Here is a 27,314-nt window from a genome sequence, read left to right as displayed (position 1 = left end):
AGATTATTAACCGTCATAGCAAAAGCTTGAATAGTATCAGGCTTGAGCTCGGTTCGAGACTATTCTACAAGGCTCTTGCTCGAGATTGGCTCGAATAAAAAATTCATAAGTTCGAATTTGGCTCGGCTCGGCTCGGCTCAGTATATATTTTATAAAAATATTTATTATATATTTTATAAATATTTTATTATAAAAATCAAAATTATATATAAAAAATATTTTATATTTAAAAATTAATAATTATAATATTTTTATTATATATATATTATTTTCTATAATTTTATTATATATATATTCGAACCGACTCACGAACCTCCCAAGCCGAGCTCTATTAGGTTCAAGCTCGAGTCGTTTATTAATCAAGCCGTTGGATTGGACTCAAGCTTGACTGAAACCAAGCCAAACCAAATTTGAATAGCTCGTAAAAATCTCACCTCGTTGCCACCCCTACAGACAATCAATCACCAGATATTCCCACCTTTTGACCAGAAAAAATGGATTCACACGTCTGCATCCAGAGCTTCCACCTTCTCCACAATAGCCTGAATGAACAATTGCCGTGGATTAGTCACAACACATGTAGGAGCACACCCCAGATCTAAAAGCACGTACCATCGGAGGTTATCATCACCACTTCCAGTAAAGGAAGAGAGCTCCATAGTCAGTAAGATCCATGGTATATATAGAAATTAGAAATCTCTGTTTAGAATTGAAATCAAATTCTACACTGAAGGTCATAATAATTTCGGTAGTTATCAGGACACTCTCTATTAAAGGGGAAGGGGTGTTCGACATTATGATTGGTTTTGTTTTCATTTGTTTTCAAAATTGTCATTCAGCAATAAAACAAAAACATGTTCGTGAACTTTGTTTTTGTTTTCAGATGTCAAAACAAGTTTGTTTTGTTTTAAAAAACAAGGCATACTTTTTGAAACCAACAAAATTCTGTTTTCTAAAACAAAAACAAATTGGGGTGTCTAACCACTTCATACGGTGAGTCGCAAGCTCTCCATCTCTCACTTCTGTAGTAGCTTCACTCAACTCCAGTAGATACAGTGGACTTCTCACCGTGAGAAAGCCACAAAGCCACAAAGCAGGGGTTGGGGAAATTGGGGAATATTTGAATCAGATTTTTTTTTCTTTGTATATGAATTTATCTTTTGGGTTTTGGCCCAAAGAGCGTAAGGGGTTGGATAAGCTTATAAGCCAATTATATACCCTGCTACCAATATAGGTTAGATTAGGCTAGAGGTGTAAATTGGGCCCTGCTGAATCAGCACGGCATGACTTTAGATGTCAGGCCAGACACGAACCATGGAAAGCCCATGCTGGGCCATGCCATGCTGTGGGCTCAGCCTTGGACTAGTCCAGGCAATGAGAGGCATTTTTATAAAAATTTGAAAAAAGTAATGAAAATTTTATAATAAATTTACAAAATAGACAAAGAATTAAAAAAAAAAAACTTATTTTATTTTGTGTGAATTTTGAGATATACAATTGTTTATATATGAAATAATAAAATAGAATAAAAAAATATTACAATATAATTGAAATAAAATTGTATAATAAAATTATATATATATATATATATATATAAAATTGATGTGTGATGTAGCATGGCCCACGTCCTACAGTGACAGGCCGGGCCCGGAACAGCATGATTTACAGATCCTGATTAGACACAAGTCCTTTTGAGAAAAAAAAAAGTGAAAAGAAAAAAATATACCATTTAAAATTAATTTGAATTGAATAAATAAACTAATAAGACATTAGATTGTACTGATCCAAACTTAATGGTATAAAGTATTTATTTGATAGGATTGGACCTGATCCATTTGTAATGGATAAATAGCAGGTGGGGTCGGATTGAAACAATATCCTGTCCATAGATATAAGATAAGAGTAAGGATTTTAATGGACCGGGTCTGAGTTGGACCCAATCTAAATTACAACCAATTTTAATAGTTTGGACGGTCCAAACATTGAACTGGATCAATCCAAAATGGTCCGAATTGGACCTGATCCATCTGTAAAAGATTCATAGTGAACCAGACCGAATTAGACCAATATCTGGTCCATTGATAGCCCTAGTTGCAGCCTATACTTGTGCAATTGTCAAAAGGAGGGCCAAATCACAGTTTTTGCCCATATTTTATTTTCACTCCCACACCAAAAAATGGTGTGTACAACAAAAAATCAGCTGTAGAAGTAGGATAAGATATAAGGCATTATTAAAACCGAAAATGACTTAATGATGCATAAGATCATGGAGATGAAAAGGGCTACGGATTTGTTCTCTTAGCTAGAGGTGTAAAACAGGCCATGCTGGGTTAGTATGACACGCCCACAGCAGCTCATGGATAGTGCAAGCCGGGCCATACCTCCCTCTTTTAGAATATTTTGGAGGGTTGGTCTGGTATGGCCCACAGCTTGAGCCCGCAGGGGGTCATGCTGGACCAGGCCGGTCCGTGGATTGAGTCTTGGTCTGAGCCGGGTTGTGGATCAGATCAAAGTTATTTAAAAATTTGAAAAAGTATGTATGTGTGTGGGCCGGGCCATGCCAACCCACAGGCTATGGGCAGCATGGTACGATAGAGTGAGCCGTATTAGCCCGACCCACTAACTTGAAACCCCAAACCTGTCACGGCCCGTGGACTATTGGACTGAGCCACAGACAGCAGCGTTTCCGATTTACACTTCTACTCTTACCCATTCTAAAAGGTCATGAAACTCAATTATTGCTCCACTATGCATTTGGCTTGTGCGAGGGCTTTTGAGTTTTGACGAACCCGGAGTTGTAGCAGTGAAGTAAACTGTGAACAATTTTTAGTTCTGATGAAGTTAAAGAAAAGGGACTAAACTGAGTTTCTGAAAAAAATTTAGTCACATGCTAGTCACATATAAATGGAGGTGACATATTATTTAGGGATGGGAGGTCTTTACCCGGTGATGTAATCTGAGAACGGAACACATGCTCCTTTTTCAAATGAAAGGGGAGGTTTTAGTAGGGGTGCGCAACTTGGGCGGTTCCAACCCGACCCTGACCTGATCCATGCCAAGTTTTCGCATAGGTTGGTCTAAGTTTTTGGACTGCAGGTCGGGCTTGGACTAGAAAACTCAGGCCTGAGCTAAATTTGAGTTATATTTGAATTGATGCCTCAGGTGATTTAAGCCTGACCCAAGACTGGCCCAGCCCAGTTCAGGCTCAACCCAACACGAGCCTGCCCGAAAAGAATATATATGTATTTTATTTATAAAGTATGCATGTGCATATGTATAAAATATGTACATGTATATTTTGTAAATGAAATTTATACTTATTTTCAATTAATTCTATTTATAAAATTCAATAAAATTTTGATGTGTATCGGAAAGATGGGGCATTAAAAAAACTTGGATCAATCAAACCATTCCATGAATTTTGATGAATACCCCCAAATTAGTCATTTTTCCAGTATCATGTCTTTCTAACATCATAGCCAAATATAAATACAAATTCTTTCAAACGTATAACCTTTTTTTTTTAGTTTTTCTTTAAATTTTGGTTTTTGGAGAGTTAAAAAGGGTTTTTTTTTATTAAAAAAGGGTGGAATCCCAAAACACAAAAGATACGGTACGATACGCCCGATATAGGGCGTATTGTATCAATTTTTTGAACCTTGGTTGCACCCCTAGATTTTTTAGTATTTATGAGTAATTTGAAGGGAGGTTTAAGTTTGAGATGCAAACGGATCAGATCAAATTTGAATCATGGATTATTCGAATCCAATCTGATCCAAAAATTCGATCGGATCTGATAGGACTCGATCTGTTCGAATCCTATCAGATCATTGGATCTGATTTGATCCGAATTGTTTTCTTTAAAAATTAATAAACTATTTAAAAAATAAAATATACCAATTTAAATAAAGAAAAAACAAAAAAAAATACAAATATTTTTTAATTATTTTCATCTTATATATATTTTATAAAAAATAAATAATATAACAAATTTATAAAATCGAGCCTCTAAAAAATTTTACACCATTCTTGCTTTACACCGATTCCTAATATATTCTCACTTTTGAATAGAAGAAAACAGGTTCAGTTTCACTTGCTTTTTCCCTCTCATCTCCAACCCTTGACGAAGAAGGTTTCCACTTTAATGGGGTAACCGAAAATCATGGTTGTCATTTACTTGCATAATGTCATAATTGACATGGGGAATCCCATTCCCATAGAGATAAATGATAAATCCAGTAGGAGAAAAAAAAAGCAGAATAAATATATGCTTTGTCTTCCGGCTCATATGCCACATCTTTACTAACTTTGTGGGAAGTCTTGGCATTTCCATAAACATCCATTTGCTGGTTTGGCATTTTCCTCCTTTTTGTCATCAGCAGTTCCGTTGCAAGACATTGCCTTTTGGATCTTCTCGAGGAAATCAAGCATAATATTTAGACTCTTTTCATCTGGAAAAAATTGGAAACAAAAGATAAGGAAAAAATGAGAATAATCAAAAAGCAACCCATTTGCAATAAAGAAAATTATCCAGAGAAAGGGGGAAAATTAAAAATAAAAGAAGATGTTCAATTACCAAGTCTTGGGACGGTATGCCCCTTGGGATGATGAACTATGAAAGGGTTGACGAATGATTCCAAGAGTTTAGTCCCATGTGGTCTCAGAAAATCTGTCTCACCTGGAATATGTTTCATTTCATGTAAACTTGTTTACTGCAGATGCCATATAAATGCAACAGTTTAAATATTCTTTTGTTTTTTTTTTTTTTGTTGGAGATGCCAAACTCAGTCTAAAGTTTCAACTGATGACTCCTCTCAACTTTTTGGACACCAGTTATGTTGCCCACAACTAAGTTCAAAGGGACTCACTTAGTGTGCAGCCATGAACTCAGCTTGAGTAGCTTACAGATTGAAAATATTCCTGCCCCTTTTACAGTGAAAACAGAGGGAACCATGCTTAAAATTAACAGCAACGGTATACAAGACGAAATCTGAAACACTCCTAAAAATGTTCCTTGACATTTTTTTATAAAACTGGCTGACTGATTAAATTAGGGGCCCGTCTCCGGACTATCTCAAATCACATCCCCATTGACGGCCGGTCTGGTGAACAGTCTGAATGTGAATGGATCACGGCCACGGGTTCCGACGTTGTTATCGTTACACCAGTCACCAGGAGGTGATCTTCCGGTTGAATCGTCAAGCCGGAAATGGAACAACTTTCCGGTTCGACATCAATGTCGGTGTTGAAATAAAAAAATATTCGTTTTCAGTTCTCACACGTGTTTACTGTATTTGTGAGGGGAAACTGGAAACACGTATAAAAGTTTCTAGCCACACAGAGAAACATGTGTTTCCTAAAGCTTCAGAGACCACTTGTCAATCATCACAATGGTCGAACCAACCACCAGGATTCCAATCCAAGGGTTGAAAACATAGGGAGCACGTGATTCCAGGATCTCTGAGCCCGATGGACTAAAGGCGAAAAGTACCTACCTAAAAAGTGAAGAGAAGGACACTCGATGGGCAACGAATATGCATTCTCCGCCACTGTTGGCGACTGAAATTTTGCCCCTCCAATTATTATCAGAAATTTAATCTTGGGGACCTTCGTTAGAGCCAATCCCTGCCATCAATAAGTCAAGTCTTTAATCCGATAACAAATCCCAGTAAATAATTAAGATTTTATTTTCCAACCACTGTTTTTATTTAGATCCAGGAAAAAAAAAAAAAAGAAAAAGCATAGACTTTGAATTTGCAGAGGCGTTACCTTCGCTTGCAGACCCGGTAAACCAGCCGAGAGAATTGCTCCCTATAATGTTCGTGAACAAGAACAACAAACAACGACAACGTTAGAATCGACACCAATGGAAAAAGAAAAAAAAGTTATATATGGAATAAAACTTTTGGCGATGAATCAATATGCGGAATACCTGGGAAAAACCTAGTAGGCCATCGAATGGTCCGTGCTTGATCATATAATCCTCGATGTATTGAAGGCACTCCTGTAAGTTCCTGTACTGCACAAATTCCTAAACACAAACAATGGAAAGTGAAACAGAAATTGTAACTGAATCCATGACGTTGCAGAAGAAAACAAAAGAGCGAATTGAATTCAGAATAACAAATCTAACCTTGTCGAATTGAAACCATTCCAAATACGGAGGATCGAAAATCCCCTCGACATCGGATTTTCCTTCGGCAGGGAAAGGAGCGTCGACGAATACGAGATCCATCTTCTCGAGCACAGATTCCGGCCATTTTCCGACCTGTTTTCTGAGAATTTTGGCGCTTGTTCTGAAACCATGAAGGCAGAGAAATCTGGGTTTCTTCTCTTCGTTTCCCATGCCTCTCTGCTAAATGTGGAGGTTTCCCCGCTAAACTTAAAACAGGCAAAGAAATCTGGTCTCTTTCCTTGGTTCGTAGCCTCCTTGGCACCACCGCTAGGTTTTTTTGGCTAAATTACAAATGCCCTTTCTGCTATGGGATGGAGTGACAAAATAGCTCCTGAACTTTTATGTGCAATAAAAACCCCCTAATTTTCAATTTGCGACAAAAACCCCCTCACCTCTATGTTAGATGACAGAATACGTCAAATTATGACAGAATACGTCAAATTACCAAAATTTTCCTTATTTTCTTTTCCTTCACTTTTCTCTTAAACCCTAATTGAACGAAAATACTTCCATTTCTTGGTATATAAAAGTTCTTTTCTAATTCTTAATTCATTTCACTAATTTCACTAATATGAATGTTTCTTTTCATCTAAAAATATAAAAATTATCTACTCCTTTCTTTAATAAATTAAGAGAAACCAAATAAAACCAAATTTATATCCACTAGAAGGAAACCTCTACCATTTTCATTTGAATATTGAACCTAACAAAAAATTTGCAAGGATCTATTGGAACAACTGAGAGGACTTTAATGTTATGTTTAGAAAATTAAGGGTCATTTAGTAGAAAACCCCTTATAGTTTCACAGATTTACTTAAACTTACCCTATAGTTTGCATTTTACTAGCACACCTCTTATAATTTGTAACCTATTTACTTAATCAACCTTTCATTAAGAACTACTTGTTTTGCCATATGAAAATAATAATATGATCACCTAAGCTAGGTGGGAAATGTACCCATGGTTGTTTATTCCAAAATTACCCCTAAACTAAGTGGAAAATGTTCAAGGGTATGGATGCATGGTTTTTTATTCCAAAAGTACCCCTAACACTTTTTTGTATAGAAAAACAAAATTGACCAAATTGAGAAAAATAGAGTGGTTGTCCATGTTTTACTAGGAGAAAAAATGGATTCTTTGTTTTTAGTTGAGTTTGGTTAAATTTATTTGAATGGATGTTAGTGTTAATACTGTCATTTTCAACTTTAATATAATGGAAAGTCAATTAAGTAAATTGATTGCAAGTTATAGGAGATGTTTTAGTCAAACACAAACTATAAGGTATTCATGAAACTATAGGGGGTGTTTAGTAAATGACCCAAAAATTAATCAAATCATAAATTATTCAAAATAAGTGAGGAAAGAATAGTTTGGCAATTAAAAAAAATAAAATAACTGAATGAAAATCTTTTTCAATTTATTTTTGGGTAAATTAACTTGTAGTATGGGGTCAATGACAAAGTCCCGCCTATATTTTTTCTTGCGACAAAGGCCCTTCTAAACTTTAGCCGTTAGACAGAGACCTCCTTCTGTTAATGTTCTGCCAGTTAACTTTAAAAAAATTTTCATTGTTTAAAGTTTCTTAAATGTCCAAACTACCTTTTTTCTTTATAATGTTCATTGTCTTTTTCAATGAAGTTAGGTGAAATGGCTACAACAAAAATAACGGTTTTCAAACATTCAAGGAATGTTCCTGGTTAAGGAATTTGATTCTATAGACAACATTATGAGACCATGTAGATTCCCAATTTCTTTTGGTATATTTCCTTGAAGGTGATTTTCACCCATTACTAGCAGAGAAAGCTGAGTTGAGGAGATCACCTATGGAGGAGGGAATAGGACCAGTGAGTTGGTTTGTAGCAACAGAAAAAACTTGTAGAAGGGTGGAATTTTGCAATGAGGTGATGAAATCCAATCTATTTTCACCATTGATTACCAAACCATTGATCTCAAGATTCAGATTTATGGGAGATCTACAAAGTCGGTCCGATCCACACAATCCTAAATCTCTAATTTTTGCATTTTATAGGCGTGGATGAGAAATTATGGGAGATCTATAGAGTCAGTCATAAATCTCTAATTTTTGTATTTTATATGGTCAATAAATTGAAAAAAAAAGGCATCAATATGTAGAAATACAATTGTATTTTTAAAATAATTAAAAAAAATATTATTTTAAATATTAAAAAATAAAACAATATTTTAAATATTGTTTTCTTAATAAAGATATTAAAAAATTAATATTTAAATAATGAAAATAATTGAGAAGGAGAACCGTCGGACTTGTCCTAGAATTAACATTAAAAATTATTATTTTATTGATAAAATTTAAAAAGTTAAAAATTTAAAAATTATAAAAAGATTAAATAAAATGAGAGTAATTGGACCAGTGTAACACATGTGCGTTACATTGACTTTCCCACAAACTGTCTACACCATATTATGGACCATCTACGAGAAAATACTATGGACGATCAATTGGGGTGTGTCCCATCCTTATCCTATTTTATAGACGGGGATTATCCACACGTAGCAAAACACCATATCTTACCGTGAATAGAATCATTCTTGTCCACAATATTTACACTACCGAATGCCACCTAAATTAGACAAAGAACGAAAAAAAGAAAAAAATTCACAGGACAGAGGTTCGTAACCAAGTAGCCAATTAAACTGAATATCAAATCATGATGACATGAAATATACATATATACTACAAGTTAAAAAAATATTATAAATAATATATTATACAAATAATAAAATATTTGAATATAGTGGACAGATGGCGAGTTGTTTGATTTTTGAAGTAATTGCCAAGGGTTCAAATTGGTCAATTAGCCTGTTTTGGGCGATTTTCTATCTATTCTGGTTTTTTAAGGTATGACCAAATAAGATATAGGTTTGGGTCAACAGTCCAACCGACCAGCCTGATCTAAATTCATAAACATAGGGTCTATTATTTGATAAAGGGGTGGGGTCGATAGAGATAGATTTAGGACTGTTAATGAGTCCGATTAACTGTAAAACCTGCGTTGACTGGGGATGAAGGTTTTTACAAGGCATTAACACTTTGAGGCCTGCCTGTCCTGCACCAGGGCTTAATTTACTTTTATGATCATAATTATAAAATTGAATATTTCATAGTAATATATTATATCATATATACATACATATATATCGTATAAATCTGCGGCCGGATTAAATGATCAACCCAAACCTAATCGTAACCCAACCCTATTTTGGTGATGAACAATCATATTTTCAAGTTGAGGGAACCTGTTTATCAAAAAAAAAAAAAGGGAACCTGACCGATTGACCTGTTGACACCAGTAAGACAAATCTTTCTTCCTTTTCCATATTGCTATTGTTATGGGTGTTGTAATGTTGCTTTTGATAGTGTTGTGTAACTCTCTCCTACTTGATTATTTCACTAAATATAGGGGTAATGTTCTGAATTTCACAGGGCGGGATGGATTGGAATCGACTGCTGTAACCCTATATAGGATTGGGTTGGATTCATCATTAATTTCTATTTAATTTAGTTGTTCGGAATCGTGTAGATCATTTGGTCGCATTCGGTTGTAGACAAGTCCCGTCTACATCTTAATTTCTCATCTACGGGTTAGGGATCATTCACATTTGATTTTTGATCATTTATTTCATACTTTCTTTGAAAGGCTACGTTATTGTCTGTTTCACATTTTAATATTTTTGTCAATAAAATATTAATTATTTTATTTTTTTTAATTTTAATATTTTATCGATAAAATTATATTTTCAATATTTAAAATATATTTTTAAAATTTTTAATTATTTTACTATTGTCTTTATAAAAAATTAATATTTATTGGTTAATATTAATTAACTTATGCATTTTTCAATATATTTATCATATAAAATGCAAAAATTAGATATATATATATATATATATATATATATATATATATAATTAACTGTGTAAATCAAGGTTTTTGAAACGTCGTTGACCTGGACAGTCAGACTGTTCAACCCTAGAACTATCTAGGCAAGTAGTCCTATTTTACCCCAAACCCGGTTTTTGGCCAAAAACCGTTGAAAAAGTCAACAACCCATTGACCCTAGCGGTCAAACCATCCACCCGTTCAATCTTAAGTAAATATAGGCAAGCGGTCCTATATTTGGTGGGGGCTATAGAGTCGGGTTCAGGCTGGGCCGGGTTACCCAAGGGATTAACCCTAACCCAATCCTAAGTAAAGTCGGATTCATAAATTCCAACTCTTACCCTAACCTGAGCATCAACCCGACCCGATTTTTTGGTTGAATTTGGATCAACCCGGCCCAAGTTGCAGCCTTATTCAGAATAGCTATGGACTGTGGTGTGGTGTAGATTAGTCCATGCCATAGCGTGTGGTATGGATGAGTCTACACCCACCAATTTCTCATCCACACTACATAATACTCCCTTAGCCTCTCAGACAATCATCCAAAAACCTAAAAGCTTAAGTTGCTACATGAGGTTCCCGAATAGGTTTTTATTCTTTAACTGAGCGCGCCAAACCTTACCAGTTGAAAAACTTTGATGGAATATGAGGTTGATACAGGGTTTGCTGTCCAATTAATGTCTATTCTTGTTTAGTGGCTTCTAATAATATTTAAAGATGATCCATATTTTTTTTAGATGAATGTAACAAAGTTTTTTGATAGAATGGGCTCTCATTTTGGATAATCTCGATTTAAATTATCAGATTCAGGTGAATCCAGACCATGAGCAGTGACGTTAAGTAAGTCATGTGACCCTCAAAGGAGCTACTTAATTACAGTTCCATCAACATAGAAGTTGGACTCTTACAAATTTTTTCTCCGATAACTCTACTAAAATATCAGATTAGTAAAGCAGCAAAAGCCACAAATTCTCCTTTGAAACCATCAAGCTTTGGATCAAGTGGAAATATCGATAAATTTGTTGTGATGCACCCATCTTTCTATACTCTATCAACTTCACCTATAGAAGATAACTCAAATTTTGAAAAAAAGAAATAGAACAGGAAACCAAGATTCATGGATTTTTTTTTTCATCTTTTGGTATCAAAGAAAGAGAGATTAACAAAATTGACTTATGATTAGAGTTGCTGAAGGCTTCAAAGAGATGGAGCTGAGAAGAATCAGAAGCGTGTTATTGGTTGAAAAGGGATCGAGGAGCTAGCAGGTGAGCCAAATCTCAGAGAAGTCCATGCAGGTGATGTTGGTGTATGTGGAAGATGAAGACGTACGGATAGTTTGTGAAATGGAAGAGAAGAGAGGCATATGTAGATTGGGAAGAGGGAAAAATCACCCCGTTTTGGTGCTGGTGCAATTAGGCAACATTAATTGATCCGTGGATTCTTTCATAGATGGGGGGCTGGCTGTGGCTCTGGTTTCATTCATCTTGTTCAACTTCACCTTGTTGAGCACGTCCCTAGCCCACAGAGCGAAAAAGGTTTCGTTGTGCCCGATCTTGCCATCCTTGTAGATGCCGAAGCAACGGTGATGATCATCATCGTGGTATGGGCATTCATCGCCGTAGTCGTTGGGATCCCACCATGCACCCTCATGTCTCATCCCCGACCAACTGGCCATCCAGTGGAACACATACTGTCCTACACCTGCTAGTTTTAACCATCCTTTTGGGAAGAACTCCATCACGCTGCTGTTCCTCTCCATCAGGAACATGTTGCTTAACTGCGCCCCGTGCGGGGACACAAGTATATCTGTTGTACCCATCAACCTCACCTGAATTATATTGATCAATTAATCATCCCTCCGGCCCCCCCAGATATCACAGACTAGCTAGCAAGCTAGAAAGAAATCAAGCAATTGCAATTTGCAAGGAAGAAAGAAGAAAAGAGGCCAGGGAAGTATTAATTAATTGCTACTGACCTGGTCACAGAAGCTGAGGTCATCGGAATGAGCGACCTTTAACCTGCAGCAACCACCCAGCTTTAAACACTCCCTTTTGAAGATACCAACGACAGCCGATTCATTCCTAAAGGACCTCGATCCCCTCCTCAGCAACATCGTCAACCCAATAATCGGTCCTTTGTTAACCCCCTCTGCTCTCCTCCTCACCGGCAGCGGCAGGCTCATGTTACAAAACGTCCTTGCCTTGCACCTCAATACATCATACACCTCCACCATCTTCTCTCTCTCCATCTTCCTCCAGCTGTGCCTCATCACGACAGCCTTCTCAAAGCAAGATGGTCCACCAGCGGCAGCATCTTCGAACCCTTCCACCTTGACCTTACCAAAAGTGGCCTCCATGACATTCTCAAGCCACGAACCCATTTTGGTTCTGAGCTCTCCCTTGTGGAACAGAACCCACCTTGTAGGATGGGTGCACCAACCCTCCCTCTTGGACCACCTGACGAAACCATTGCCGTCAACCCGTGCCACAGATTATTGTAGTCGTAGTAGTTGTCGGAGACGAAGGTGAAGCCCTTCATGAGCGTCGCCCTTTCTGGAAGACTATCCGGCCATGCCAAGGCATACAAGTTTTTCCCGCCGTCAGTTGTGTCATGTCCTGAAAGGCAGAGTAGTCTGCCCTTTGATGCCTTAGAAGGAAAGTATAGGTATTCAATTTCGCCCTCCTTGTCTTGTGTATCGTTCAGGTAGCTCATAAACCAGGTGTGGCCGTCCATGGCGGTGTCCGCAAATCTGAGATCCTTGAGGGGAAGGAACACGACCGAGTCTCGGAGCCTGGAGGCCATGGTCTGGACCTCGTTAGTGCTATTAAAGTGCAGAGTTCTGTTAAGGGCATCTCTCTGTTGTTGAAAATTATGAAATGGGGACTGCAAGTACTGGAGGTAATCAAGAAAGACGAAAATGAAGGCGAGAGAGATCAAGAGGCCAATGGAGCAAAAGATAGAGAAGCTTCTTTGTTTGGTTAATTTTGGGTGATATCTCCACTGATAATATTGGGTCAACCATGGTGTTAAGTTAAAGATGCTTGGAGGGGTGTCTGTGTGTGAACTGAAGATTGTAAATAAAAGAAGTTCCGATGGATCTAAACTCATGAAAATGGAGGAGTGGAGATGACACGTAGCCTTTGGTATTCCCGCATTAAAATTGATTTCTTTGCTCTCAACGACAATATATCTTCAATCTCGAGGACCTTATTTGACTAAGGAACAAGGCAATAAGCATCCCTAATACAACCTTTTTAAGTTGAGCGAGCAAAATAACATTTAATGATCAATTAATGAAGCAGTACTTCTACCATGCTACAACGAAACTCCACGGTGCCAGTGCCAACGCATCCTTACTCCACATAAGGAAGCACGGAATCCCATATTAAGCAATAAAGCAGTATATTGAAACCTAACCCGGATGTTAGGCCTTAAGTAATATTTTTCATCTCATGTCTAAATACACATTGTACATAAATCTAGCCGTTACAATACTAAATGATCTGGAATTTGTTAAGCTTTCAACGGGCCTAAACCCAAGCCTAAGTCCGGTTGAAATTCTTCAATGGGCATGGGTAACCTGATCTTGTTTTCACTTGATGTTTTATTCACTTTTAAATTGGATCAACAGTTATTTAGGTTTTCATAACAAGCCGAACAACAATTGCGAAATTCAATTAGCGTCCGTTTGCTTCATAGGAACAGGGGTCTGGAATTGTAGGACCAGATATTGGTCCAACTTGATCCGGTCTAACATCAGTTCATTATAGATGGATCAGCTCCAACCTAATCTGATAAATATTTTCCAATTCAATGTTTTATTGGACCATCCAACCTATTCAAATTAGTTTTTAATTTAGATTGTATCCAAACCAAACATGGTCCATTGACATCTCTACTCTTTAAATAATTAAATTTGGACTGTTTCAATTCAATATGTCTTATTGGTCATCCAGCCCATTCAAATTGATTTTGATTCAAACAGGATCTAACACAAACCCAGTCCATTGATACCCTAATCGGGTGGAATGAGATTCTCCAATTCCCATTCCTCCTATGGTAATGGCATTCTCCTATTAGAAGAGAATGATCACACCAGCCTCCTCCCTTGAAAATGAGAATCTCATTTCAGTCAACCAAAAAAAATGTGACTTAACCCCCCCCCAAAACCCTATTTCTCTTTATGTGTGCATATCTTATGGAATATGATTCTAATTAGACATATTCATAGGTCAGACTTAGGCTTATCTTCGGGTAAAATTTGATCAAGCTGACCTAAAGGCTAAAGCCAGAGCCCTAAGGTTGCGTTTGGAAACGATGCAGATATGTAAAGTATAAAACGGTTTTGATGAAGGATGATTTGACCCAACCTATGAAAAGGTGACACGTAGACGTTGACTGAGCATGAGCGACAGCCCAGCGTTGAAGCCCCGGTGCGACCAGGTGATGGGCCCACGAAGCAGTCTGCTACGTTACAACTCACAAAGGGAGGAGTCCGCCGCGACGCGAACTTCGGGCTCCCCGTGCTATCTTTAAAGAGATACTCCGAGGCAACTGTAGCTCGCGAGCTAAAGTTATTAGCTCGCCCGAGCTCCCCAGCGGACGAGTCAGTCGGAGGACCAATTCCATTAAGGGTAATCCTAGAGTGTTTCGAGCTCACCACAAAGTAGCTCGCGAATGAGCCGCACTAGCGCTCTTCAGGAAGCTTCCAACTGACAGACCGTACCGATCAGACTGCGCCATATCCTCTACTAACGGCGCAGTCCCAGTCCTTTCGACAGTCTGTGTCCACGTCTCTCAGCAGGAAAAGGCGTGCCTGCCACTTTGGAAACATGTCACTCACCCGGGCGAGGCGTACGCCACAACGGCCACCTGCGCAGCCCTGACGGGTAATGGCTGTGGCAGCAGCCCAGTGGCGGTTATGCCTGACCTAGTGTGAGTGTCCCTATAAAAGTCCTCAGGGCCGAAGAGAAACTTCTTCTTGAATCTCTGACCTATTGAACATAGTGGTAACACGCTATCTACACTCTTAGCCTTTCGTCTTTTCCTTGCTTCTACCGAATACTGACTTAGGCATCGGAGTGTCCCCGCCGGGCAGCCCCTCAAGGGATCCTTCTTATTCTTCCTCATCTCAGGTGTCTTCTAGGAGCCACACGAGTGCCAGATAGGAGTGACCGGATTGCGCTACATCAATTGGCGCCGTCTGTGGGAGACGCTTAAAAAGGCCTTTCTCTCTAAACTTTCCCAGTTCTTTTCTTCCTTGAAACAATCCAACGCTCATGGCTTCCTCTAGCAACGTCGGACGAAGCACGGAAATGGATAACTCCAGGGAACAACCCCAACTTCCTACTGTCTGTATCGGACAGTTCACCGTCCCCCACTCAGCAGACGGAGTCCCCAGCTTGAATGTGCCTCTCACAGTGGCACCTATCATCGCCCCGCTCCCAGCTATAGTCGGAGCGACGTTCACCGAACCTTCGGTTGTGCCCCTAGCGGCCAGCCTGAACCAACTAGAGGACTTGATGCAGTGTGTGCGGGCCATGCAGGCCCAAATGCAACAGTTCCAGCAATTTCAGCTCTATCAACAACACGTACTGCACCAGGTCTCCCAGTATCAATATCAGCAACAGTTCCCTTAACTGCCTCAACCTCAACTTCAGCCGTAGTTCCCGCCTCGGCACCTAGCCTCGCAACAAGCTAAGTCCCGCCGCTAGGATGAGCGCCCCGCTCGCCGAGGAGAGGCCCCCTAAAACCTCCCAAAAAACCAGGCCTCCTCCCGCGGCAGACGAGAGAGACCGGCTACCCCGGTCTTGCCGTGGGCGGACAGGTCGGGAGGACCCCAGTTCGCCAGGTCTACATCGCCCCGGCAGTCAAAGTTTGAAACCCCGATCCTTGAGAACTGGTTCGAGATCTTGGCAACAGACTCCAAGCAAGACCTCTCTGTCCGCAGCCATCACCAGCAGACTGGGCTACTTCCTGCGCAAATCATTCCGGACAGCGCAGAGGTGAACAGCACGAACGCCGAGCCCACCAGGAAATAGAGACACCGCCGCTGAGCCCGCCGATCTGCCACCTGCGATTTGCCCGAGCTCATGGGCAAAGAAGAGGTAAGCTCGGCCGAAGTCAAAGCTCCCCTCCTCTCGGTTTCATCCCCCCTGTCTTCTGAACTCCTTGTCGTCCCAATGCCCAAAGACTTCAAGCTCCCCCCTCTTGACAAGTATGACGGGTCGTTTGACCCAAATGATCATGTAGATGCTTTTTAGTCACAGATGCACCTGGCGAGAGCCAGTGAGTCGTGCATGTGTGTGGCATTCTCCACTACTTTTAGAGGAGCGGCCCGCACGTGGTACCGGAATTTGGCACCTGGGTCGATTAAAAGTTGGGCGCAGTTCGCACAAACCTTTATGTCTCACTTCGTCACCAGCAAACGGTGCCCGCAAACTAAAGAAAGCGTCCACAACATAGTTCAGAGAGAGGGAGAGTCCATCTGGGGCTATATCAAGCGGTTCAACGATGCCTGTATGCAGATACCGCGCCTGGACCCCGCCGTACGCCTAGCGGTAGCCAAGAAGGGCGTGACACACAAAGAGTTCAAATGGCACATGGTCGTCAACCAACCAACGACCATAACCGAGTTTCTGAAGCTTGCGAACAGGTTCATACCCACCAAAGAGGAGATCAACCAAAAGGGCGAGGGCGCGCCTGAAAAAAGAAAGAGGGAAGGAGAGCTTCCCAGTCAAGGGGACAGCCGAAAGAAAAAGGACACAACTCGGGGGGCAAGGCCAGGTCAATTATTCTGACCTCCTGTAGCGGATCGAGCTGATTACACCCCACTGAACGCGAAGCGGGCTGAAATCCTGATGGCAATCAAGGACGCCCCGTACGTGAAGTGGCCACCCCGTCTGAGGGGGAATCCCAATGAAAGAAATAAGAATTTGTATTGCAGTTTTCACAAAGATCACGGTCACAGTACCGAGAGTTGTAAAAACCTCTGCGACGAGATAGAGGAACTCATCCGTTGCGGATATCTAAGAAACTTTGTACAAAATAATAATAATAGTAATAAAGCAGGTCAGCAAGGGGAGCACGGTAGGGATGCTCCCGAGTCCAGCAGCAGGCCGGCCGAACAACCGCAGAGGCAGCCTCCGGAGGAGAGGCCAGTTCGGAGGACCATCCACATGATAGTTGGAGGTTCGATCGTTGCGGGTTGCACTTCAGCAGCAGCTCGGACGTCGGTTCGTGAGGCCACCCAGGAGGAGCAGAACCTCCCAAAACGACCAAGGATAGAAGAGCCAATTTTCTTCACGGAAGATGATGCGCGAGGGGTCCATTACCCCCACGACGACGCGCTCGTAATAAAGCTAAGAATCAACGACTTCGAGGTCAGGCGCGTACTCGTCGACTCTAGCAGCTCAGCCGACATCCTCTTCAAAGCCGCATTTGACCAGCTTCAGTTGCAGAGAGGCGACATGAGGCCTACAGACACTCCTTGGGTAGGCTTCAGCGGAGAAGAAGTCCGACCCATTGGGAAAATAACAGTACCTGTGGAAGTCGGCACATGGCCTTGCGTGGTTAGGTTCAAGCACGACTTCCTGGTGGTTGCAACCCCCTCCCCCTACAATGCCATAATAGGTCGACTGATCACCCATGTCCTACGGGCGGTGGTCTCCACTTACCATTTGGCTATTAAGTTTCCAACAGACTTCGGTGTGGGGGTAGCGCGGGGCGACCAGCTCGAATTCCGCAAGTCCACTACCCGAGCTGGGTAGCCAACCTCGTCCTGGTAAAGAAGGCCAACGGCAAGTGGCGCATGTGCATCGACTACACCGACCTGAACCGGGCTTGCCCAAAAGACTGCTTCCCGCTCCCCAGAATCGACCGCTTGGTGGATGCGACCTCAGGGCACGAGTTGCTAAGTTTCTTGGATGCCTATTCGGGCTATAACCAAATCAAGATGGACCCGGTGGACAAAGAAAAGACTGTCTTCATCACGGAATTCGGCCTGTACTCTTACAAGGTTATGCCCTTCGGGTTGAAAAACGCAGGGGCAACCTTTCAAAGGCTTGTGAATAATTTGTTTGCGTCATTAATCGGTAGAAAAGTAGAATGCTATGTAGACGACATGGTCGTCAAAACTCAACTTTCACACGAATTAATACAACACTTGCATTCTGTTTTTGAAATTTTGCGCAAGTTTAATATTATACTGAACCCAAACAAGTGTGTTTTCGGCGTGACCTCGGGCAAGTTCCTAGGATACATCGTTAATCGGCGCGGCATCAAAGCCAATCTGGATAAGATTAAGGCCATTTTAGATATGAGACCACCCCAGAAGTTGAAGGAGGTTCAGAGGTTGAATGGCCGCATAGCCGCCCTGAGCCGCTTCATGTCTAAATCGGCAGACCGTTGTCTGCCGTTCTTTAAGGCAATTAAGAGCAAAGGGTTCGAATGGACCCAAGACTGCCAGCTCACGTTCGACGAGCTCAAGAAATACCTCGCTAGTGTGCCGACCTTACTCGGCCCGAGGAGGGCGAGGTTTTAAAACTGTACCTATCGGCAAGCGACGAAGTGGTCAGTTCGGTACTAATAAAGGAAGTAGATCAGGTGCAACGATCCATCTTTTATGTTAGTAAAGTGTTGCAGGGAGCAGAAACGAGATACCCGGAGATGGAAAAGCTAGCATATGCACTGATAATCGCAGCTCGGAAGCTCCGCCCGTACTTCCAAGCTCATACTATTATCGTTCTCACCGACAAACCTCTGAGGCAAGTGTTGCTTAAGCCCAAGGTCTCTGATCGGTTGACGAAGTGGGCCGTTGAGCTCAGTGAGTACGACCTCCAGTACAAACTGCGAACTGCCATTAAGGCCCAAGCCTTAGCAGATTTCATAGCCGAATGCACATTCAGCCCCGAAGTCCCCAGGCCGGTTAAGCACAAGGCTCCCATCTCGGGTGAGCCCAAAGCTCCCAGGCCGGTCGAGTCCGAACCCCGTGAAGTAGTAGCCAGTTTGGCATCTCTCATAGCTCGACCAACTGCGTGCTGGGATGAGGAGCCCTGGATCCTTCACGTAGATGGCTCCTCGAACCAACAGGGCAGCGGAGTCGGAATAGTTCTATACGGCCCAAGCAGTACGAAACTGGAATACACGCTACGCTTCGAGTTCGCGGCGTCTAATAATGAAGCAGAGTACGAGGTGTTGATAGCTGGACTATCCCTATCCAGAGAAGTAAAAGAAAAGCACATTGTTATCTGTAGTGACTCCCAACTCGTGGTTAACCAGGTCACTGGCGAGTATGAAGCTCGCGAGCCAACCATGATTGCCACGTGACCAAAGTTAGGGAGGCCCTGCTCGACTTCCAGTCACACTTCATCAGACAGATCCCTAGGTCGGAGAACGCTGAGGCGACTCCCTGTCCAAGTTAGCCAACACTAGCGACATCACCATGAGAACCGTGTACATAGAGGACCTGTCTCGGCCTAGCATTCTCAGGGGGCAGAGGAGGTCGCTCCAATCGTTCAAGCAGAGCCGAGCTGGATTGACCCGCTCGCGAGCTTCTTGCTACACGGGACCCTCCCTATAGATCGCAGTGCAGCCAGAAGGGTGCAGCGCCAGGCAGCCAAATAGTCATGATAGACGAGCGGCTGTACAGGAGATCCTACACGCTCCCCTATCTGTGTTTCCTGTGGCCTACCGAATCCGAGCTCGTACTCTGCGACACTCATGAGGGGTTGTGCGGCAGGCACTTGGGGGGCAGGGCCCTTGCCCAGAAAGCGCTTCGACAAGGGTATTATTGGCCAACAATGAAGGCAGATGCCATTGAACTCGTTAGAAAATGTGACAAATGCTAGAGACATGCCAATATTCACCACCAACCCACTGCCGACCTCAAGTATTTCACCAGTCCGTGGCCCTTTGCACAGTGGGGCATCGATCTACTCGGGCCATTCCCGCCAACAACGGGTGGAAGGAAGTTCTTAGTGGTAGCAGTGGACTATTTTTACCAAGTGGGTAGAAGTCGAACCCCTCGTTACGATCACAACCCGAAATGTTCAAAACTTCTTTTGGAAAAACATTGTATGCCGCTTCGGATTACCTCGGGTATTGATTTCCGACAACGGCAAACAGTTCGAAGACATCAAATTCCAAGACTGGTGCCAAGACATGGGAATTCGACAAAACTTTACTTCAGACGCACACCCTCAAGCAAACGGTCAGGCATAAGTCACGAATAGAGCCATCCTCTGCGGATTAAAGGCACGGTTGGACCGAGCTAAAGGATTGTGGGCAGATGAACTACCCAGTGTTCTATGGGCATACCGGACCACGAAGAAGACCGCCACGGGAGAAACACCCTTCAATCTCACCTACGGCACCGGAGCATTAATCCCTGCAGAGATCGAAGTGCCTACGCTGCGACTAGAAGCATACAGTGATCGAACGAACGAAGATGAGCTACGTACCAACCTCGATCTGCTCGACGAAGTAAGGGACCTCGCGTACATCAGAACCGCAGCCTACCAGCAGAGAGTAGCTCGGTACTATAACGCCAGGGTCAAGAGGCGAAACCTCCGCTTTGGCGACCTGGTCCTTCGTAAAGTTATGGTACCTGAGCCCGGCACTGGCAAGCTCGGGTCCAACTGGGAAGGTCCCTACCGAGTGAAGCGAGTGCTCGGGGAAGGAACGTACGAGCTCGAGACCCTTGAAGGGAAACAAGTACCTCGAGCATGGAATATTGTCAACTAGAGACAATACTATCTGTAACAATCGAGTAGGCCACAAGCCGCTCCCAAAGCCTAAGGGCAAAAATGCCAAGCTAACACGATCTCAGCGCAATAAGACCCAGTCGTCTTTGAGGCACGGGCAAACCTCAAAAATAGACAATAAGTCGCTCCCAAAGCCTATGGGCAAAAATGCCGAGCTAACATGATCTCGGCACAATAAGACCCGGTCGCCTTTGAGGCATGGGCAAACCTCAAAAATAAACTATAAGTCACCCCTAGAGGCTAAGGGCAAAGAATGCCGAGCTAACACGATCTCGGTGCAGTCAGACCCAGTCGTATCCATGATAGCTTGTCAAGGTGAGGAGTGTAAGCAGCTCGGGTTTAAACCCCACCAAATGTGGCTTGTCCTCGTACAACAATCGAAGTAAAGAATAACCGACAGACAAATAGCTCGGGTGCACGTAGCAATCGACTTGTGCACCATGGAGGTGCCTCGCTTCGTGTAAATAGCTCTATTAGCTTAGGTATCGAGATCGCCTCAGCAAAGATACAAGGAGCTCATCATACTCGGAAGAAGAAGGAAAGAACTTTCATTATCGCTTCAAAAAAAAAGAAAAGAAGGTGCAATAATCGAGCTAAACAGCTTGAGAAAGTTTGACTACCACATGGCACAACCGCCTAACCAAATACTTGTGAAAGATCAGGTTTACGACACCCGAAAGCCACCAGAAGTCCAGAGAAACACCTCCTCATGGATCCACCTCCTCATCCTCTGGGGAGTTAGGCTCCTCTTCCTCCGCTTGGTCCGCCGTCTCAGGAAACAGACCCTTCATAGTAATGCCGTCGAGGTTGAGTCCGGAGAACTTCTTATGAACCAGCCACCGGCAAAGCTTAAACCCAGAGCGGTACGAACCCGAACCATACTCCGCCTGGAGGTCCTGAAATTCCTGGAAGTCTTTAAAATCCCAGGCTGCTTTCTCTCTCTCAGGCTCCACCATCTGATCAAAGTTTCGAGTCCGATTTAGAAGAGTGGACTCCAAGTCTCGCACCTACTGCTTAAGGAGCTCCCTCTCTGCTGCCATCCTCGACGATTCCTCCCTGTAACGCGTGCTCTCTTCAGAAAGTCGAGCGATTTGAGCCTCCTGGTCATGGACGAGCAGCTCCTGAGACTCGCTCCCCTTGCGGGTGTGATGGAGCTCGCCCCGGATCCGGTCGAGCTCGCCCTGGAGCTTCTTGTTAGCACCCCGCTGGTCGAGGGCGTCGACGCGATGGATGTGCGTCTGGAGAGCCATGGCGTGGATGGCGGAATTCACCTGCCGACGGAAAAGAAGATCAGAGGACAGCCGAGAGGAGCAAAACAAGAGAGAAGAAGGGGAGAAGGTCACTTACCACCATGCAATGGGCAGAGGCAAACGTGGAGAGGTCCTCGGGCTCCATATTCCCCCACTGAGCGACTTCGTCATTAGTAATTGCCTTCCGGCTCCTCCGGCGGGCCACAAGATAATCATTTACCCCTTCCCAGTTTCCCACTGGAAACCGAGGGTAAGGACGGGGCTGAAAGGGATTACAAGGAGTCTCCCCCGGCTGAGGGAGCTCATTCCCCCCAAGGTTAATCCCACTAGTCCCCTCAGGTGGGGGCATCGGAGTCTCGGGCGGAGAGAGGGTATAAGCGGCTTGGCAGACCCGAACTCAGTACTTCCCGAAGGGGGGGTCCGGTCGGGGCACGTCCTCTTCGCGTGACGCCTCTGGCTGCTCGAGAGAAGGCGGCGCAAATTGGCACTAGACATAATGGCTGCCAAAAGACCACAAGATATTAGTCCGACAAGAAACAAAATACATGTGTACACAATATTGTCACAAGGCACTACGCAACCTAAAAAACCGACCTACCCGGGCTCAAGCTTGCCTGCACGAGCTTCTCCTCGGCCAAGTAGTCCGAGCAAAGGAAGCCTACCGACGCCTAGGACAACATCGTTTTCCGAATTTTAGGGTCCAGCTCGGCCCCGGGGTCTTGGATGGCGCCCCTCCAAGCAGTGGGGAAGGGCCACCCCTCGGGGTTACGGACCACAAAGTAATCCCACTTCCAGGCAGGAATCTTATTCGGCAGCTCATACAAGAGCTAATAGCCGTAGTGGGGAGAGAGGTAATAAAAGCGCCTCTCCAGAGGAATTCCAGGAGCAGCGTTCTTTATACAAAGGATAGAGACAAAAATATCAAGGTCCAAAGGAAGGCACATAACACAGGGATATAGTCCCAACCATGTTTCGAATGGCGTTGGGATGAAGCTGGTCAATGGTGACGTTAAAGTGATTTAACACCTCCACTATCAAGGGGTGCAGGGGGAGACGCAAGCCAGCCTCGAGTTGTTCTTGAAAGATTACTATGTCATTGGGACCATGCTCCCAAGGGAAGTTGCCAGTAGGGAGGTTGTAAACCAGGTCCCCAGGGAGGCGAAAGTAGCAGATCAGAGACCTGAGTCTCTCCGCTATCATCAAGGAAGGGCCAAAGGTATCACGCTTCCTCCCCCTAGAAGTAGACGCTATGTCACTAGAGGCCTCCTGAGCCTCCGGGATCTGCTCCCAGGCTCCCCCCGAGCTCGAGGGAGCATCATCATCTTGGCTATCGCCCCTCTGATAGGTGTGGTATGGGTACCCAGACATGGCTGACAGCGGTTGGGACTCACTAGAGTAGACGAAACGGAGCAAACTAAGGAACTCGGGTAGACTAGGTGAAGTGTGCGACCCCAAAATCCAAAGACAGCGAGATGGCATGGGAGAGAATGGGGCCCGAGGGGGCCCCCTATTTATAGTCTCCACCCTTTCAAATTGACGGCCCGGATCAAAGCAGATCCAACGGCCCGTGGGCGCCCTGACCGCACGCCTTCTGAAAACCGAAGGCTATTGGCGGCACGTCTTCCATAATTAAGGTAGTCGCAGCCGCACGACGTTCGGAGTTAAAAGCCACCTCAGCACATTTTCGGATTCCGAAAAGCCAGGAAAATCAGAAAATCTCTTGATTCCCGCAAATGCATTTAATGAGGGCAGTCAATCAAGTTTGAATTTTGGTCAAATCAGTCCATCACGCTTCATAGACTCCCCGCGCTAAGGCAGTACCCTTAACTCGAGGAGTGGGGGGCAATTGATGAAGGATGATTTGACCCAACCTATGAAAAGGTGACATGTAGACGCTGACTTAGCATGAGCGACAGCCCAGTGTTGAAGCCCGGTGTGACCAGGTGCCAGGCCCACGAAGCAGTCTGCTACGTTACAGCTCACAAAGGGAGGAGTCCGCCGTGATGCAAACTCCGGGCTCCTCATGCTATCTTTAAAGAGATACTCCGAGGCAAGTTTAGCTTGCGAGATAAAGTTATTAGCTCGTCCGAGCTCCCCAACGGACGAGTCATTCCGAGGGCCAATTCCATTAAGGGTAATCCTAGAGTGTTTCGAGCTCAGCAGAAAGTAGCTCGCAAACGAGCCGCACTAGCGCTCTTCAGGAAGCTTCCGATTGACAAACCGTACCGGTCAGACTGCGCCATATCCTCTACTGACGGCGTAGTCGCAGTCCTTTCGACAGTTTGCGTCCACGTCTCTCACCAGGCAAAGGCATGCCTGCCACTTTGGAAACGTGTCACTCACCCGGGAGAGGTGTACGCCACAACGACCACCTGCGCAGCCCTGGCGGGTAACGGTTGTGGCAGGAGCCCAGTGGTGGTTATGCCCGACCTAATGTGAGTGTCCCTAAAAAAGCCCTCAGGGCCGAAGAGAAACTTCTTCTTGAATCTATGACTTCTTGAACATAGTGGTAGCGCGCTATCTACACTCTTAGCCTTTCGTCTTTTCCTTGCTTCTACCGAATACTGACTTAAGCATCGGAGTGTCCCCGCCGGGCAGCCCCCCAAGGGATCCTTCTTATTCTTCCTCATCTCAGGTGTCTTCTGGGAGCCACACGAGTGCCAGTTAGGAGTGATTGGATTGCGCTACATCAGGTTCATATAAATTGCAAAGTTGGGTTAGTTTTGCACTGACAAATTTACCTTCTTATCAAACAGACTTTTAGCTATAATAGATGTAAACATGAATTTCAATAAAGCATATTTTATTTTTATCAAAAGCCCACTTGAATGCAAATTTACTTCTTTTTTATTGATGTACTTTTGGCTGCATTTGGAAACGATGCAAATGGAGTCTAAATCCTAGTTCAGGGTAAATTTGCACTCTGATTCACTTTTGCATGTGTTTGGCAACATTACATTTATGCATTGACAAATGACAGACCAATGCATATTTACACTGATAATAAGATGTAAAAGTATATCAATAAAAAAGAAGTAAATTTGTTGGTAGGTTCTCTGACTCGTCGGAGTAGAGACCTGGGATCAAATCCCGCTGCCACCAAGGGTTGGGGGGAGGGGGGTTAAGGGAAGATAAAAGTTTGTTTGGTAAGAAATTAAATTTGTTAGTGCAAAATTAACCCAACTTTGCAATTTATATGAACCACTTTACACTCTACATATTTGCATCGTTTCCAAACACAGCCTTTGCATCTTATTATCAATGTAAATATACATTGATCTGTCATTTGTCAATGCATAAATGTAATGTTGCCAAACACAAACAAAAATGAACTAGAATGCAAATTTACCCTAAACAGGATTTACACTCCATTTGCATCGTTCCAAACGCAGCCTAAGTAATGTAAAATGTTCATGGCAGAGCACAAAACATAATCCATAAATAGGACTAATTCTGATTACTATCTGAACCAAACAAGCAAGGGAATAGGCAATTCTGATTCTTATTCTGACTCCCATTCTAATTGCAAACCATACGGACCCTAAATTCAAATGCCATCGATTATTTAACATTTTGACTACATAGCCTACGACATTATTGATACAAATTTATATTAATATCATCTTAGCAATTAATTATGCACGTTTATAATTTTATGTAGAAATAGCAATTCAATAATTAATTACTAATGTACACCGTAACATGTAGTTTAATTATGCACAATGAAGTACTTTTTTTGGTAGTAGTGTGATACAAAATTAAGAACCTCTCGACGAGAGTCTCCCTCACGCATCAGCTAAACAAACATAACAAAGCTAGTTCCTGTCAATTGGACTGGATTTGGTCCAATCCGATCTAGTCTAATGTGAGTCTATTACAAATTGATTAGGTCTAATACAGTCCAATGAATATTTTGGATCATTTTAGACCGATCCAATTTAATTTTTGGACCATTTAATCTATTCAAATTTATTTAAATTTAGATTGGTTTCAATGCAAATTCGGTCCATTAACACTTATATTCTTATCTTATATCAATAGACCAGATATTGATTTAATTCAATCCAATCTAATATAAATTTAATGCAGACAGATCAGATCCAATACAATCTAACAAATATTTTGGACTGGATTAGTCCAATCCAATATGTCTTATTGGTCTGTCCAATCCATTCAAATTGATTTTGGACTGGACAGGATTCAATCCAAAAGCGGTCCATTAACACCCTTAGTTCCTACTTCCTAATCCTTAAGTCCTCTTGATATTAAAGTGAGATTATGATCCCTCTTGAGCTGCATTTGGCATTCCTTATTTTAAGAACTTATTTGTTAAAATGATTCTATAAATACTAAATTTTCAATTACAAAAAAGAGATAAATTCTTAACAGCCTTAACCAGATAGTCTGCCGCATAATTGCCTTCTCAGAGGGTATGTTTATATTCTATCTGAGCCCTCCCTTTCGCATATCATATAACAATCATTGATAAGATTCTTTCAGATTCCACGGAGGGGTAGTTTTTCTCTGTATGCTATACAATAACTTTCCTTTTGGGTAATGGGATACACAAACATGGGCAAAATAGTTGGCTCTATCACTTCATACAATAAAATGTAGGAGTTAAAAAGAAATGGAATAAAAATAGGTAGGACATGGGCATGTTGGCAAATGGTAATTCTTTAATAGTTACCTAAAGTTATATGCCATAAAGATGCCATAAAGATGGTGGGCTCTACATGCCATAAATGGTAATTCTTTAATAGTTACCTTCAAGCTGAATGGTGGGCTCTACATGGCATTCAATATGCCATAAAGATGAAGATGAAGAGAGTAGTTATATTTTCTGACTCAAAAGGCGTGATAAACAGTATCTATATAGATAAATAATGAATATATAATTTATCTATAATTTATGAGGTCTTTGCATTGATTATTATATCGGTTTTATTTAATTTTGTCTTAATTTAGCTTAATACTAAGAAAAGATTTAAGGGTAATTTATTCAAGAAAAAGAAGGTAAAAGGTAAAAAAACAATGTCCAAAAAGACCAAATTCATCCCAGCCCGGTTACGGAAGTAAGAGAGCACACTTCGGCCCAAGAGGTACAAGTTAATTCTTTGAAAAAACCCAAGAAAAGAAAGCCTAGCAAAGAATAAAATTCGGCCCAGTAGAGAAATCTCATTCTCAGCCCAAAAAAGCAGCCTAG

The 27,314-nt window shown here is 42.6% G+C and overlaps 1 protein-coding gene and 1 pseudogene across 2 annotated transcripts; both read right to left on the bottom strand.

The window, feature by feature from the left end:
- Positions 1-4,150: 4,150 nt before the first annotated feature.
- LOC104604005 (uncharacterized) lies at positions 4,151-6,468 on the bottom strand. Its single transcript, XM_010268214.3, has 6 exons — positions 6,134-6,468; positions 5,933-6,031; positions 5,770-5,811; positions 5,496-5,625; positions 4,577-4,678; positions 4,151-4,451 (listed from the first exon to the last, which is right to left on the bottom strand). Exons 1-6 carry the CDS (start codon positions 6,344-6,346, stop codon positions 4,303-4,305), a joined length of 735 nt encoding a protein of 244 aa, XP_010266516.1. The 5' UTR covers positions 6,347-6,468; the 3' UTR covers positions 4,151-4,302.
- A 4,468-nt stretch (positions 6,469-10,936) lies between these two features.
- On the bottom strand, positions 10,937-13,215 carry LOC104604014 (uncharacterized; annotated as a pseudogene). Its single transcript, XR_016076704.1, has 2 exons — positions 12,071-13,215; positions 10,937-11,923 (listed from the first exon to the last, which is right to left on the bottom strand). The product of XR_016076704.1 is annotated as an uncharacterized LOC104604014 (transcript).
- Positions 13,216-27,314: the final 14,099 nt, after the last annotated feature.

The sequence above is a fragment of the Nelumbo nucifera genome, chromosome 5 (assembly GCF_055504915.1).
Source record: "Nelumbo nucifera cultivar China Antique chromosome 5, China Antique-T2T, whole genome shotgun sequence".
Lineage (NCBI taxonomy): Eukaryota > Viridiplantae > Streptophyta > Magnoliopsida > Proteales > Nelumbonaceae > Nelumbo > Nelumbo nucifera.
The sequence above is the reverse complement of the archived record's forward strand: the minus strand, read 5'-3'. Positions and strand labels throughout refer to the sequence as shown.

Coding starts and splice junctions, on each gene's coding strand:
- LOC104604005 (XM_010268214.3), bottom strand. CDS start 6,346: ATGGGAAACGAAGAGAAGAAACCCAGATTTCTCTGCCTTCATGGTTTC. Junction 6,032..6,133: donor AATGGTTTCAATTCGACAAG/GTTAGATTTGTT, acceptor GTTTGTGTTTAG/GAATTTGTGCAGTACAGGAA. Junction 5,812..5,932: donor GCCTACTAGGTTTTTCCCAG/GTATTCCGCATA, acceptor CGAACATTATAG/GGAGCAATTCTCTCGGCTGG.